Source organism: Diabrotica virgifera, chromosome 8, assembly GCF_917563875.1.
Source record: "Diabrotica virgifera virgifera chromosome 8, PGI_DIABVI_V3a".
In the NCBI taxonomy this organism is placed as follows: domain Eukaryota; kingdom Metazoa; phylum Arthropoda; class Insecta; order Coleoptera; family Chrysomelidae; genus Diabrotica; species Diabrotica virgifera.
This window is the reverse complement of record NC_065450.1, coordinates 50,915,502-50,933,122: the sequence shown is the minus strand read 5'-3', so window position 1 is coordinate 50,933,122 and position 17,621 is coordinate 50,915,502. Positions and strand designations below refer to the sequence as shown.

The 17,621-nt window shown below is 33.1% G+C and overlaps 1 protein-coding gene across 3 annotated transcripts in view; it reads right to left on the bottom strand.

Moving 5' to 3' along the window:
- Positions 1–17,621, bottom strand: part of LOC126890744 (transmembrane channel-like protein) — a 164,957-nt gene that overhangs the window by 76,913 nt on the left and 70,423 nt on the right. For all 3 annotated transcript variants that reach the window (XM_050659914.1, XM_050659915.1, XM_050659916.1), the window contains exon 6: positions 12,591–12,823. In XM_050659914.1, the coding sequence (XP_050515871.1) occupies positions 12,591–12,823 (233 nt within the window). The remainder of the gene's footprint in view (positions 1–12,590; positions 12,824–17,621) is intronic.

Here is a 17,621-nt window from a genome sequence, read left to right as displayed (position 1 = left end):
TATTGTACCCGTTGTACAAGGTCATAGAATATCACCCCTTAATTTTTTTTTGTTAAGACAATAACTATATTACGACCCCGGTATAAGCATTTTGTCTAATAGATTCGTTAAATTCATATTTGTTGATCAGAGAATCGTCGGGTCCTCGCAAATTTATCGCCTTGGAGTGTGTACGTGTGATATTGCGTAGTGCGTTTTCTCACAATGTTAAAATGTTGTGTATTTTTCGTTCTTCGTGGTATTGGATCTCCGATTTTTTTTGTTTATCTTCGGCGAGATGTCAAAGAATTTTAAGGGTTTTTCCAGACTGAAGTCAGAAGTTTTGTTGATAGATAGTACCCGTTAGAGTCAGATTACTGCCGTACCGACTTTTAAATTGTGGGAAGTGTTTATGCTATCTCATAAGTGTTTGGCAATAACAGCTCAGAGAGCACACGTGTGAAATTGTTAATTTAGCAATTTTCTGTGGGAAACGCGAAGCTTTGGCTGATGTCGTTTTATAATTTGGATTCGCCAAGAAGAAGATTTATGAGTTCAGAGGGTGTGGCTAAAAGTGTGTCAAGCAGCTTCTTATTGGCAAAGATTAGATTTATTGAGTGTTTTGAATCAGTAATTGGTTATTGAGTTCTTGATGGGAGTGAAAGCTTCTGGTTTTGAGAGGGCGTTGATTTTGAAAGATGGTAGTTTGAGGAATTCGAGAGAGTTCTGTTAGATAGTTCTAGTAAGGCTGTCATCGAGTTTAGTCAAGAGAGAGAGAGAGAGAGCTATGGACAAGTTAAGATCTTGCCGGTTGCCTCGGGCTGCGATGTGCGGTTACCGGCAAAAATTAGCAAGTCAGTTCCAGCTAAGTTTTGCAAGTGTATTGCAGAAGTTTTTTGTGATTAGTTAGTGTTGGTCTCAACATGGTCTAAGCAAGTTGTGGACCACCGCGTTTTCGCCGTTTTTAAGCGAACGCGAAATTTTGTACCACTGTTGGTACCATCGTTCTTTACAAGCAAGTAGAAGTTTTCTTTTAAAACACGGAGTTGTTTTCATTTTAGTATTTTTGATCCAGTTTAATGAACTAGAAAACAAATCATTTTATTTAATTTTGTTCGAGTACCTAAGTGCTAATTTATTTAGACAATGCTGAATTTTTCTATAATTTTTTTTATGAACTATAGTTTTATCAATTAAGTACTGTTGCTGTATCAATCATTTATAAAGTGACTTTAAAGTGAAGTGAAATCGCGCTTTGGACAACCACCAAAAGAACCAGGACAATGATTGTAACACAAGTTAAATTTTTTGTTATATAGAACTTTTTTTTCATTTTTTTTTTGTTTGGTAATCTCGATCTCAATTTGTAACACCATGAGATCACAGATTCGTAAATTCATTTTTTGTTTTAATAAATAATGTTTTATTTGCTAATTACCATCTTATTATTTCTTTTTTCCTTCTCTCTTGAATAGTAAGAACAATAAAGAATTTGCTGAGTATAGCATAGAGTAAACAAGGTAAGTCACACCATATTTGCTGTAAATTTAAAGTATTTTATATATATTTTTTATTTGACTATATTTTTTTTATTTTGATTTAATACTATCTTTCCTTTAATATTTCTATTTTGTAAAATTTTTGGTTCCCTTGAGGTAACCAGTGGCGCCCAATATTTTATTTTTATTTGACATCCCTATTTCGATTTTTCTTTTTATTTTTTTTAAGCTAATAAGAGTATACTATAACATCCCTTAAGAATCCACATCCCTTAGATCTCTGAGACTTAAGCGACCGTGGCCATGTCCTTCATTGTGTAGCATTCCCTAATATAACATAACAATATCTTGTCAAAATTCTATTCCCTTTCGTGGGACTGTTACAACAGTCATGATGTGAACAAGTCAGATTCGAGCTCAATTGTACCTAGAGCATGAAACATTGGATATTTTAAACATCCATGTTTAACTTCACATTTTACTTCTATGTTCCGATTAATTGTAAAGGGTTTTTACCCACATATTTTTTACTTTGGTGGTTAGCATGTTAGATTCACGTAGAATAGAATAGAAATATGCTTTATTGTCATGAAAAATTGTACAATTTTATCGACAAAGCTTATAAAAAGTCAAGAAAACAAAACAATAACAATCCAATTTACTAAAATTACATAAATCGTCAACATATTTACAATAATAATAATAATGAAGTTAAACAGAAATAATCAATTGCAAAATTTAAGTAAATTGCAAATGCATAGTCTACCTAGTAATTAATAAGTTTAAAAGTTAAGCTGCTGCATATGACACCCAAATATAGACAAAAAAATGATAATAAAAATACTACTTGTGCAAAGGGTACTGTAATTTCTTAGTTATTGATTAAGAAAATCTTCCACTGAATAATATGGTCTTTCAGATAGGTAGGCTTTTGTCAGTTTACGGAATTTGGGGAAAGATGCTGCAGATTTAAGTTGTAGAGGGAGATGGTTGTAAAGTTTTTTTGCGGAATATAATATAGATTTTTTTACTAACTCAGAGGATGGGGTCGGCATATAGACGTCAAACGTAGAATTTCTCGTGAAGTAGTCATGAATAGGTCTTGGTGGAAATACATGTAGATGTTTACGAATTAAGCAAACAGTTTCTAAAATATACAAAGATGGAAGGGTTAAAATTCCGTGATCTTTGAAGTAACTTCTGCAATGTGTTGTTCTTCTGAGGCCAAACAGATATCTAATTGCTCTTTTTTGTAATTTGAAAATAACATCGAATTGGGCAGCTGTACCAGAACCTAAAAAAGGAAGACCATAACGAAGATGTGACTCGAACAAAGAAAAATAAGTTATTTTGGAAGATGCTAAATTGAGTTCATTCGAAATAGATCTTATAGCATAGCAAGCTGAGGATAGTTTCTTCCTTAACAAATCGATATGGTGGGACCATTTAAGGTTGCTGTCTAAAAAAATACCAAGAAATTTCACAGAATCAACGGTACTGATCTGGCTGTTATTAAGAGGTAAGGGTTGAAGATCTCCTTTATAAGACAATGCTACTGTTTTATCTACGTTAAACGAGAGTAAATTAGAGTCAGACCAGGTTTTTATTGTAAGTAGATCAGAAGTTATAGTAGCATGAAAAGTTGCAATATTTGAGTTGCTCTAAGTGATACTGGTATCATCAGCAAAAAGAAAGATTTTTCCATCGATTTTTAAACTAGTGATGTCATTAATAAAGACAAGGAAAAGTAGAGGACCCAATACTGAACCTTGAGGTACTACACATACAATGTTTTTGAGACTAGAGTCTGTATCATTTTTTCTAACCAGTTGTTTCCTATTATCCAAGTAAGATTGGAACCAATCTAAAGAAATACCTCGAATTCCGTAGAAATTTAGTTTTTTTATTAAAATGTTATGATTTACACAATCAAAAGCTTTGGCGTAGTCACAAAAAACGGTGGCAGTGTGAAGATTATTGTTCAGTGCTTGATAAACCTCATGTAGTACAAAAAAGATGACATCAGTGGTGCATTTATTATTTAAAAAGCCGAACTGATTTTGTGATAAAATGTTGTTTTCAACTAGAAAGGACATATATATATATATATATATATATATATATATATATATATATATATATATATATATATATATATATATATATATATAGTGACTGTACACCCCGATATGGGGCTAAGTCGCGTAAGCTTTCTAGATCCTATTTCTTAGGAGGATCAGTCCCTTTTGCTTATGTTATCTTCTTAACGATTTCTCTCCATTTTTTCCTATCTCTAGTTTTTCCCCGCCATTCTCTGACTCCTGCGTTTTTTAAGTCTTCTTCAACTTCTTGCAACCACTTTGATCTTGGTCTTCCTCTTTTCTTTCTTCCTCCTGGATTCCATTCTATCATAGCATATGTCACTGCTTCATCTCCTGCCCGCCAGATGTGACCTAACCATCTAACTCTGCATTGCTTTATTTTGGTCACGATATCTTCTTTTAGTACTTTCTTAATCTCTGCATTTGTTCGGCTTCGATATTCATTTTGCTCTGTTCTGATTGGTCCCAGTATGGTTCTCATGATCTTTCGCTCCACTATTCTTAAGTTTTCTTCATCTTTTTTAGTCATCGTCATTGTTTCTGCTGCGTATAATAATATTGGTCTAATTATGGTGTTATACATTCTCATCTTGGTTTTAATAGACAGTATTTTGCTTTTAAGTAGTGTTTTATTTGCAAAATAAGCTTTATTCGCTGCCAATATTTTTTCTTTTATTTCTGGTATTCTTTCACCCGTTTTGCTTATTGTCACTCCTAGGTATTTGAAATGTTCTACATCTTCAAACTCTGAATTTCCTATTTTGGTTTTTCCTTTTATTGCTGGTTTCCCTAGTCTTAATATTTTCGTCTTTTCTTCATTTAATGTGAGTCCCATTGTCTCCCCTTTCTCTTTTATTTCTTCTAGCATTTCTTTCATTATGTTTCTATTTTTTGCAATAATAACAATGTCGTCTGCATATGCGATTATTTGTCCACCTCTTGTTCTTAGGTTTCCTTTGTTTATATTTCGTAGTACATATTCTAAAGCTAGATTAAACAGTGTCGTGGATAAGGCATCCCCTTGTTTCACTCCTTTATTTATAATGAATTCATCTGTCTCGCCTCTTTGCGTCTTTATGCTAATTTTGGTAGTTCTCATTGTCATATTTATTAATTTTCTGAGTTTATGTGGGATTTTTAATTTTTCCAGGGCAATCATTAGTTGTTTTCTCTTAATCGAATCAAATGCCTGTTTGAAATCGATGAATAGCATTTCTAATTGCAGTTTGTATTCATTTGCTTTTTCCATTATTTGTTTTATTGTGTGTATAGCATCTATTGTTGATCTTCCTTCTGTGAATCCACATTGGTACTGTCCCACTCTCTTCTTCGTGATCTTTGACAATCTTTTTCTTATTATCGAAGTCAATATTTTATATGTTGTGCTTAGTAGTGTTATTCCTCTATAATTTTCACAAATTTGTTGGTCTCCCTTTTTATGTATTGTTATTACCTGCCCTATCTCCCAGTCCTCTGGCATCTTCTCTTCCTTCCATATATTTTTCAATAGTGATAGTATTTTTTCCTTCAGTTCCTTTCCTCCATATTTTATAAGTTCCATGTTAATTTCGTCTTTTCCTGGAGCTTTTCCATTTTTGCTCTTCTGTATTACTTCCTCGAGTTCATCTATTGTTGGCTCTTTTGAGACTGCAATGTGTATTTCGTCTGCATCTTCGTCCACCGTTTCCTCTTCGTGCATTTCTTCTCCAGTGTATTCCTCCGTCAAGAGTTCTCTGTAGTGATCTGCCCATACCTGCCTATATTCAGTGTCTTCTACAATGACTATTCCCTCTTTATTTTTTATTCCGTTTGTTTTACCTTTGTATTTTTTGGTTTGTTCTTTAATATTTTTATAGAAATGTTTCGTGTTTCTATTTGTTCTTTCCTGTTCTATTTCTTGCATCTTTTCATCTGCCCATCTTCTTTTATTTTGTCTTATAATTTTCTTAGCGTCCTTTCTTAATTTTTCATAACTTTCTCTGTCTTCCTCTTTATCCGTTCTCAGCCATTTAATTCTTGCTTGCACCTTTTGTGCTGTTAGTTCTTTACATTCGTTGTTATACCATTCGTTTTTTGTTTTCTTCTGGTGTTTGCCTACCTGCTTTTTTGCAGCTTCTTCTATTGACTTTTTGATCATGTCCCATTCTGATTTGATGTCCTCTGCTTTATATTTCTCTCTTATTTGCACTGTTACTTCTTCTTCATATTTTTTTCTAATATCTGCATTCTGCAATTTATTGACATTCCATTTTTTCTGTTGATTTTTCTGTTTAGTTTGGATTTTAACTTTTTGTCTTATGGTGGCTGCGACCATATAGTGGTCTGAATCCGCACACGCACCTCTGAAAGTTCTCACGTCCTTCATTGAAGATTGTTTTCTGTTGTTTATTAGTATGTGATCAATTTGGCTATACGTTTTCTGATCAGGTGACCTCCATGTTACTTTATGCATTTTAGGGTGTTCAAATTTTGTTGAGCTTATTATCATGTTTGTTCTTGTTGCTAGGTTACATAGTCTTAGACCATTATCATTAGTGTTTTTGTGTACGGTGTGTTTTCCTGCAATTTGCTGTAAAAAATCTTCTTTTCCAATCTGGGCATTGAGGTCTCCTAGTATAATTATAACATCTTCTTTGGGTATTTTTTCCATCTCTTCTTCTATCTTATCATAAAAATTGTCTTTATCGTCTGTGTTGCTTGTTTCTGTAGGTGAGTATAGGTTTAATAGTGATATATTGAATGGTTTATTATTTATTCTTACATACGCAATTCTTTCACATATCGGTTTAAAGTTTATGACTTTTTCTCTTAGCTGTCCTAGAATCATGAATCCCACTCCTTTTTGTCCTTGCTTCTTTCCTCCTGAGTATAATAGTGTAAAGTCTTGTTTATCAATCTGTCCTTGTCCCTCCCACCGTATCTCTTGCAGTGCTGCAATATCTATTTTATACTTTGCTAGTTCTTTGCTTATTTCTAGCATTTTTCCTGGTGCCAACATCGTTCTTATATTCCATGTGCTTATTTTCAGTTCTTTATGTTTTTTATTTTTTTGTTTTCGTCTTGTATTTTTGTTTCCTTGTCTGCTCTTATTTATTTCTTTTTTGTGATACATCAATTTATCTGCACTCATCAATTTATCTGCACTCAAGTATTGTCTTGTATTCTCTCATCAGTTGCTAGTTTTTTGAAACGTTTTGAAAAACCTCATCCAACTGATTCTTGTTCTTATTCCATTTCCTCTCCCGTCCATCTATTATCAATTTGTTGTGCTTAATTTGGACGCGTTTTCCTTTCTTTATTTCATCATTTGCTATTTTGACTATTTCTTTTTGTATTTGTAATTCCTCTTTCGTTAAATCATTGTTTATATATATTCTTTCTTCTTTTACTTCTTTAAGTTTTCTTTTATTTTCCATTACTTTTATTTTTTCCTCTTTGTTTGGCAATCTGACTAAACATGTTTTGTTTCCTAATTTCACAGCTTCTTCTATCTTTATATTAATATCTAGTTCTTTTTTCATAAAGTTCTCCATTGTTTCTTTTAGTAATCTTCTATCTCCCGTATCTATTGTCATTCCCTGTACTATAACATTATTTTCTTTTCTTGCTCTATCGAGTCTTTCAAGGCGCACTTTTACATCTTCCAGTTCCTTTTTCATGTGTTCATTTTCTCTTCGCACTTCACCATTCTCTTGTCTTAATTCTTCTAATTCAATTCGGAGTTCCCTCATTTCTTCTCTGTATTGCCTTTGCTCCTCTTTAATTTCTTTTACGTGAATTTTCAGATCTTGTGTCTCTTTCGTTAAGTTTGCCATCATATTTAATATTTGGTCTAGTTTGTCTTCCTCTGTGTTCCTTTTATCTGGGGTTCTTGATACTTTTTTGCTTTTCGAAAAAGACTGCTCTTCATTTTCTCTATATCTTTTCCGATTATCGTCGGATGTGTAATCGTCGGGGTTCATTTTCTTACCGAAATTGCTCGCGATAAAATCACCCTCCCCACCTATCGCGCCAGAGGAAGATGATTTTCTCAAGCAATATGTTTCTCTTTCGAATGTGTTACCCCTAAATTGAATTAAATTAAATTATTTTACGTTATTTTGGAGCAGTTCGATTCAACAGTTCCCACCTTTAACTTTCAAAATTCCAGTTGCTGGAGCTTGTAATCAACGTTCTAATGATCTACTTTTTTGGCTTGATGTTGAATTAAATTGTATTTGTTGTTTTAAGTTTATGTATTGTATTTAATATTATTGTACTTACAGTCTGTTTCAAAAGTTTATTTCTATAACTTCACTTAACACTAATCGTCTTTGACACACTGTAACTAAAATCACTTTAGAAACTATTTCTTATTCGCCAAAAAATTGAATTTTTAGAGAGCCTGATTTTTCACGTGTTGATCTGCCCACACTAGAGATGGGAATCCCACACTAGAGATGGGAAAGGACATAAGTCGGGCTTTTATGAGTCTCTCAATAATTTTGGAGAGTACCGGTAGTAGTGCAATAGGTCTATAATTGCAGGAATTAGATATTTCACCATCCTTATGAAGAGGAATAATGATGGCTGTCTTCAGGCACTCTGGAAATTTACCTTTCTTAAAGGAATCATTAATTAGTGAGATGAGGACTTCTACCACATTTTCTGGGAGATTAGAAAAAAATTTTATTGATAGACCATCAGTACTACAGGAAGATTTGCTTTTGATACTATTGATTGTTTGGATCAGTTCAGATTTATCGACTGGTTTTATAAAGAATGAATTCGAGACTTTTCTTGAATTAGGGAGATAGGCAATGGAATCTTGTTGTTGCAAAATAGTTGATGTAATATTTTTACTCACATTAACAAAGTATTCATTTAAATTTTCAGGGTCTGAAAGGGAAATTGTTTGAGCAGTGTGGGTTTTATTCCGAAGATCGTTTATTATGGACCAAGTTTCTTTTGTAACACTTTTTGAGCATCCCAGACGGTTATGGTAGTAGTCTTTTTTAGCTGATTTTATAAGTTTAAGATAAGTTGCCCTGTACTTGGTGATATATTAAGTGATAGAGACGTTGGTAGTAAATTTCCTGATATAGAGAAGAGAACGCATATTCTTGGAAGATATTCGGATACCTTTAGTAGTCCAGGGTTTGCGATGTTTTGGCTTAATTGCAATTAAAGGAAATGCTTTATTGAAGATACAGACAAGCTTATCTAAAAAAGCACTGAAATTATTATCCACGTCCATAGCAGGAAAGCGCCACTCAGAGGTTAAGCATAAATTTTGGAAATTACGAAAGTTCCGGATGGAAAAAATCCTGCCTACACGTCGGGTTTTCGAGGAGGGTTTGCTTAAGATATTAAACTTCGTATAAACTGATTCATGACCAGATAGTCCAGCATTAATAATTGTAGAGTGGACATCAAGGGGTGAAAAATCTGAGACAGTATAATCAATTATGGTAGATGAAGTTTTTGTAATCCTTGTAGGTGAATCAACGTGCATTGTTAGACCATACGATTCAAATATGTTGACCAAGGATATTTGTGTAGCACTAGCAGCAGCATAATCAATGTTAAAGTCCCCGCATAAAATTTTTCTACTTTTATGGGGCAGGTCATCTAACAAATTTAGCAGGTTCTGAAAAAATAGTTCCACGGAAGAGTTAGGTGATCTGTAAATGCAAATAATATAAAGATTAAGATTCTTATTGTAAATTAACGAAAACTAAAAGAAGGATTCACTTAGCAGAAAGTCATATTTTGTTACCGAAGAAAAATCATTGCTCGTAGATGACGTAAACACTGATGATGATCGGTCATCTGATCGAAAACTAGTTCTCTTCTGTGATGTAGCCCTTTATAGGGACTTTAACAAATATACCTTTTATAAAGGATCTTATGTTTTTTGTAATACATGGTATAAAGCCAACTACAGGAAAACTTTTTTCTCGAGGATATCTATATTCGTTTAAAGACATATTTTTCTTACTTTTCACATCACTGTAACCGTATAATTGAAGAAGGAAACGTTCTCCTGCTTTAGCAATAATCTCTGGATCAACGTTTGGATTTTTAAATACCTCAATAGCCTCATTGAAATCAGGATTTTTTCAGAATACATTAATGAACCTCATTTTTCCTTGGCTAAAGAGTGCACCTGTTGTATCACAGCCACTGAAGGCATGCAAAAATAAAAATCTGCAACTGTTTTATATATGATATTTTCAGTGGAATATATTTGTTGGGAAATTCTTCCTTTTCCTGGTCTGAGAAAGTACACGTTTGATCGCGTACATAGAACTGTGAAAAGACTCAGAAGATCTATATCTTCGCCGACCAATCTTACGGTATCAAGTGCTGGTGAAACATTTATTGCGGTATTGATGATTAGTGTATCCGCATCTTCCGTGGCTTGTGAGACTATGAAATTTTCCGCTTAAAATTTTGTCTTCAACATTCTAATGAGGCGTTTTAGACCAGGACGGATCTATTTTGAGGTGGATGTGAGAGGTGGCATTCGGATTTTTGCAGATAAAGTTAGGTGACAACTTCAGCAATTATAATTGACTTATGCTCCGTCTTAAATACGCCCGGAACATTAATAAAAAAATTAAAATATTTAAAAATTTCGAAAAACCGATTTTTTTCTATTTTCTTTGCTTATAACTTTAAACCGATTCATTTTAGAACAAAGTCGTACAGAAAGAAAATAAAGATAATTGAATTTTGTATAATATACGACTGGTATAAAATGTCTTAAATTATTATCCTTTCTGCAAAATAGCAACAAATAGAAAATAAGAGGGCAAAAAAGACTGTTTTTATTCAATGTTTTTCAACCACTTTGCACTTAGAACCTTCATAGATTGCTTAAAAAATTCTTACAACATACTTAAACCGTCCACCAAATTTCATTAAAATCGACTTAATAGATTTTTCATAATAGTTTTGCAATCTAAATTTTTTTAAAAAAGTTTTAAAAATTTCTGAACAAAAAGTAGACCATTTGGAAATTTTCTAATTTTTTTACATATAAAGAGGTTCTCTACCTATCTAATACACTTTACAGAATTAAAATCGGATTATTTAAGCGTCCTCAGCACTGTTTTAAAGTTATAAACAATGTTTTGGCTTATAAATAAATACAGTGAGGACGTTTGAGTTGGAATAAATTCATTTTCTTGAGAATTGGCGACTCTGAAGATAAATCCTGAAACAGATCGATTTTTATTTTTAAATTATAATTTTTTGACATAAATATCATACTAGTGACGTCATCCATCTAGGTGTGATGACGTAATCTAAATATTGGAATTAATTTAATTCAAAATTTTTTTTTAATTCAAACCCTATACAAATATTATGTTAATGTTTATATTAGTGAATACAAAATTGAATAGCCTTTCGATTGAGCTATCACGCGGCACCTATTCTCATTTAAAAAATCGTCCATTACGTCATCACGCTCAGACGAATGACGTCACTAGTCACATTATCACTAGTATATACCAAAAAATTAGAATTCAAAAATAAAAATCGACCTGTTTCGAGATTTACCTCCAGAGACGCATATTCTCGAGAAAATGAATTTATGCCAACTCAAACGTTTTCACTGCATTTGTTTATAAGCAAAAAAAATGTTTATAACCTTAAAACAGTGCTGAGGCCGCTTAAATAATCCGATTTTAATTCTCTAAAGTGTATTAAAGAGGTAGAGAACCTCTTTATATGTAAAAAAATTAGCAAACTTCTAAATGGTCTACTTTTTCTTCAGAAAGTTTTTAAAAAATTTGAATTAAAAAAAAAATTTGATTGCAAAATTATTCTGCAAAATCTATCAGGTCGATTTTAATGAAATTTGGTAAACGATTTAAGTATGTTGTAAGAATTTTCTAAGCGATATACGAAAGTTGTAAGTGCAACCAAAGTGGTTGAAAAACATTGAATAAAAACAGGCTTATTTTGCCCCCATATTTTGTATTTATTGCTATTTTGCAGAAAGGGTAAACATTTCAGACATTTTTAACCAGTCATTTATCATACAAAATTCAATTATCTTTAGTTTATTTGCCTACGACTTTGTTCCAAAATGAATCGTTTTAAAAGCAAAGAAAGTAGAAAAAAATCGATGTTTTTCGAAATTTTTAAATATTTTAATTTTTTTATTAATGTTCCGGGCATATTTGAGAAGGAGCATAAGTCAATTATAATTACTGAAGTTGTCACCTAACTTTGTCTGCAAAAATCCGAATGCCACTTCACACATCCAAAAATAGACGTTTTTTCACAGATCCGCCCTGGTCTATATTGCTTCGCTGTACAGATTCAATAACAACCCGCAACCATGTCTAATACATCTTTTGATTTCTATAGCTTCTGATTCGACATTTTCGATTCTAACCTTCGCTTTTTGATTACGGTAGAGATTGACAATAACCCGTATATCTCGACTATCCACATTATTTTCATTTAAAGGTTATACGAGTTTCGGATAACCATACTCTATCAAAAGCGTACTCTATCAAAAGAGTGCGAAATGAGAAACTAGAGATCATCAAAATGAGATCATCTGACTGGAAAGGATTAATACCGGAGGCAGTAGTAGAAACTTTTAAAAAAATAAACGAAAAACACGTGGCGGTGTAGATGAATAATACTTTCTGACGCTGGTATGCGAATACTATTGATTTTACAGAAGACATTGTTAATAAATAAATTGTAGGTTTCTAGTTTAATTTTGTACATAGATGTTTTTTTTTCGTAAAATGAGTCGGAAAGGAGATATTCCCAAAAAACTGTTATTATGCGCCATTTTTTCAATATGGTGCCGCGAGCGGCGGAGATACGAGGTAGCAAAGTTGAAATTCAAAAAGAGCATATATTTGTACCAAAATCCATAAAATAACTAACTTTCAAAACTCCCGGAAAACTTTCCAGGTAATCCCCTTTTTTGACCAAATGACTGAACTACAAGGCATAAAACTATTTTCATTTAATACTTAGTAGAAATATTACATACTTTCTCAATGTAGCAAAGAAGCTGTAACCATAAACTGCCAATCCCGTAACAAAATACGCTATAGGCATGTTGTATCCACCGGAGGAACTGTCTGAATACCACCCATAAAACAGTGGCGTATACTTCAAAATCCCGTCAAATTTCCACAGGGTCATAAAATCTGTTGAGTTATATTTTTCCTCCTCCAATATAATTTTTCTATCTTTTTTTTCATTTGGATCAGCTATTAATAACTAAAAAAAGACATTATTATAATATTCATATTATTGCTTGGCTTTATGTCGTTTGTTATTGTTTCTTTTTAATATTTATTATGTACTAAAAAATTCATAAATACATACATACATTTACCACATATACAAATAGTCAGAATTCGTCCGTTCAGGAGGATTCGTCGAATTTATTAGTTTAGAGTGAAAATTCTCGCGTATTAGCGAAAAAGTATTCACTTGCAATCCAATCTATCTGGTCGCTTCTTTTATTAGTTTAGAGTTACTAAAACTCTCGCGTATTTGTTTTAGTTAGTTTTGTATCAATCTAGAATTCGACCAGTTTTGTCGTCGCACTTATTAGTTTTAGAGATACTCGTATTACTCTCGCGCATTGGTGTTAAAAGTATAATGTTAGAATTGGTCCAGTCAGGAGGTCGCATTTAGCATAGAGTTACTACTCTCGCTTATTTTATATAGGTATTATGTGTCTCGCTTATAGTTTTAAAGCTACACGTTTCGCAAACGTTTATGATTAATTAGGTTTATTAATACTGAAAGAAACATAGATCAGTGGCTTCGACAGCGTGGTCATGACGATTGCCGTAACTGTACATAAAAGGAACTGTACCGGGTGTCCCAATAAGAATGGCTCTCGGCCATATCTCAGGAACCGTTTATAGTACAGCTTTAAGAAAACAAATTTTATAGCAAAAGTTGTCTCGGGAAAAGCCCGGAAATTATTTTCATAATTATGAGTCCACCGCTAGAGGGCGTAATTGAATATCAAAAATTAAAAAATCTAAGTTTTACAAAATTTTTCTAATGAAGGGTCACTGGAAATCCGATTATCGTATTCTTCATAAAATTCTGCGCATATTTGATTTCACAAGTTTAAGTCTACCTTTGCAAATAAGAGGTGGGAGTGAGTGGGAACTTTGTTGTGAAAAAATATCTGTAACTCCGGTTCTGCTAAATAGAATTTTGGAAACTTGGTCTTGTTGAATACAGATCTTTTTCATCAATGTAAAAGTTATAATTTCGAACCAGCCTAATAAGTAGTATGCCAGCTAGGAGGCGTTATTTAATTTTTTTCAGAAATCTAGTTTTCTTTGGAAAATATTAAATACAAGTATGTATGCATTTTTAATCATGTATTATAAAATTAGATTAAATTAGCAATAGAATAGCGAAAACTGCATGTCGAAAACTACATGACTGCAAAACAACTATTTAGTGACGACCTAAATGTTCAAATTGTTGCCATCATTTTCGATGCAAGCATTTACTCTTTCAAGTGTAGATTAACCAGTCTCAATTTCTGCTACCGAAATGTTTTGAGTGGCTTTTCGTATTCTCTGGATCATATTTTCTCAAGTAGTGTAGTAGTAGTGTAGTAAATGATTGCATCGAAAATGATGGGCAACAATTTGAACATTTAGGTCGTCACTAAATAGTTGTTTTTATTTCTTTGTTATATTTTATAGTGTTGTTTGTCTTATTGTTGTTTTAAATAATTATATTTATATACGTTGACATCTGGCAAATGTTTCTTTGTTTTTTCCATAGCGCACTACTTTTCATTAACTTAGTTTACCGGTGACAGTAACAGTTATAATATTTAAAATTTACACGTTTCTGAAGATATCTCGAGATAGAAAAAAGGTATCGACATGCGGTTTTCGCTATTCTATTGCTAATTTAATATAATTTTATAGTACAAGATTAAAAATGCATACTTGTATTTAATATTTTCCAAAGAAAACTAGATTTCTGAAAAAATTAAATTACGCCTCCTAGCCATACTACTTATTAGGCAGGTCCGAAATTATAACTCTTACATTGTTGAAAAAGATCTGTTTTCAACAAGACCAAGATTGCAAAATTTAATTTAGCAGAACCGGACTTACAGCCATTTTGTCATAACAAGGTTCCCACTCACCCCCAACTTTTATTTGCAAAGGTAGACTTAAACTTGTGAAATAAAATATGCGCAGAATTTTATGAAGAATTCAATGATTGAATTTCCAGTGCCCCTTCATTAGAAAAATTTTGTAAAATGTAGATTTTTTAATTTTTGATATTTAATTACGCCCTCTAACGGTGGACCCACAATTATGAAAATAATTTCCAGGCTTTTCTCTAGGCAACTTTTGTTATAATTTTTTTTTCTCAAAGCTGTACTATAAACGGTTATTGAGATATGGCCGAAAGCCATTCTTATTGGGACACCCGGTATATAGAAAATAAGAAAACCTCATTAAGCATTATAACAATTATGCGGCTCATTACTATAATACAGTTATCGGTAAAACCGTTAATTTTTAATAAGGATACTTTTTCGCAATGTAGTACACAATAAGTGAGGAATACACAATTAGGGCAAGGACAGACCAGGCGGCGTATGGGCGGCATGCGTCGAGTCGATGTCGCGTCGACTTAAAACACATGGCGCGGTGTAACAGCACCAACTGAGCTGATTTGAATTTCGTTGTCAAATTTAGTCGCGTGTTGGCTGCTGTACGATACGATGGCTGAAAGTGATGACTTAATCTTAGATTAAAGAAAAAAAGAATCGCAGATATTGGATACATCCCATCATAAGAGACGAAAATATAAAGGATTTTATTACACATTATATAAGGAAGTTGATGAAGACCCAGAAAAGTTTTCTAATGTTACAAGAATGTCTAAAAAATCTTTTCAGGAGTTATTAGCAATTATTAAAGAGCCATGTACAAGAAATAACACTGTTATGAGAGAAAGCATATCGCCAGAAGAAAAACTATTTGTAACGCTAAGGTAAGATAACTGTTTATTATCTTTATTTTTATGAAAGTTGCAGGTTACATACGAGACACAAATATTCATGATACCCATTCCACAATTCTGAAACCCCGTAGCTTGTTCAGAGCTTGCGGGTGGGTATCACATGTTTTTCATCCTTTTAAACGAACTAAATATTTTAAAAATACTGTCTTTGTATTCTACATACCATTAAAATATAATACAACCAGGACCACCCACTAGGGGTGGACACCAAACACTAGGTGGTAGACCTAGTCTACTACTTGACTAGGTCACTTGACCACCATATGTGGCTGGGTTTCGATTCCCCTCATTTCATATAGTCGACGAATATGGGTTTGTGTTTGTTACTATGTGATTTTATTTTGTTATAAATAAACTAATTATTACAAAACTAAAGCATATTAATTTTGGATTAAACTAAAGCATATTAATTTACTCTACTCTACTCTAATTACCTACTTCTGATTAAATAAAATTAAGAGAATTGCTCGATTGGAAGCCGTAAAAATAAATGTTATTGACGTATACCGATTTTGAATATTAAAATTCAGCTATCTTTTGTAATCTAGTAGTAGTCTCGTTTTTTTATTATTATGTTTGAATATTCATCAATAGACATATCCTAAATAGCTGGTCTCATCTGAATTTCATTAATTAACTTTTCTACATCTGTATTTTCCATCACAAAAACACGATCTGACAACACTCACTACAGAATTCGCTAGAAAACCGCTCAAACGTCTGTTTTGTACCACGATACACGCATTTATGATATGCCGTCGAAGTCATAAAACCGATTGGCGGTGGATGGGTTCCAGGATATGTCGCCAGAGAGTCGCTGCATCGAAAATTTTAACAGCGTCTGGTGTGTGTCACAGCATCAAAGTATAGTAAGGGATGCGTCGCTATCGACATCACAGCGGGGGTTCAGTCGACGTACGCCGCCCCTTCTGTGTTACCTCTTAGTGAGGAACAACAAGGTTTCCGGAAAAATAGGTCCACAATAGACGCCATATTCACAGCCAGACAAATTGCTAAGAAAGCACTGGAATATAATAAACCAGCATTTATGTGCTTTATAAATCTGACCAAAGCTTTCGATTGTGTAAGATTAGAAGATGTGCTAAGACTGCTGAAGGAGAAAAATCAGCCCAAAAAGATGATAAGGATAATTAAAGACATTAATACGAAGAACAAAACCAGAATAAAAGTCGAGAATGAACTAACATTGGAAGTAGAAATCAACTCGGGAATCTGACAAGGATAGCCTGAGTCCATTGCTTTTTAATTTAGTAATGGACAAAATCATAGAAAACATTAAAAGTACAGGAAAAGGATATAAGATGGCAGAAAAACAAATAGCAAATCCTCTGTTATGCTGACGACGCAATCTTAATCTCCGATAACGAGGATAACCTACAGCGAATGGCACAAACTTCCAATACAGTGGCGAAAAATGAAAATATCAACAGCTAAGACCAAATCCCTGGTAGTGTCAAGGGAACCCATGAGATGCAAAATAGTAATTAACAACGAACTAATTGGACAAATTTCGAGATTCTAATATCTGTGAGTCGAAATATGCAGTTATTGAGATATTAAAGAGAGCGTCCGAAAGCAAGCAAATAAAGCCAATTACGTGTCAGGATCTCTGAAGGATGTCATCTGGAGAAATATAAATATGAGGCTGGATGGGAAAGTACGCATATGCAAATCATGTGTAAGACCGATCATGACGTATGCGATAGAAACAAGATGTGACACAGCAGAAACCAAGAGGATATTGAGAACATCAGAAATGAGAATGTTGAGGTCAATAACTGGGAAAACACTGAGAGACAAAATACCGAACGATATAATAAGAGATCTCTGTAACATACAACATATAGTACGGTGGGAAAGACAGAGAAGGCGAGAGTGGAATCAGCTTGTTTTAACGGCCCTTTAAAAGGTGGTAAGATAGCTGGCAGTCAACATCACAGCTACGAATACAAGCTCAAAATCGGTTAAG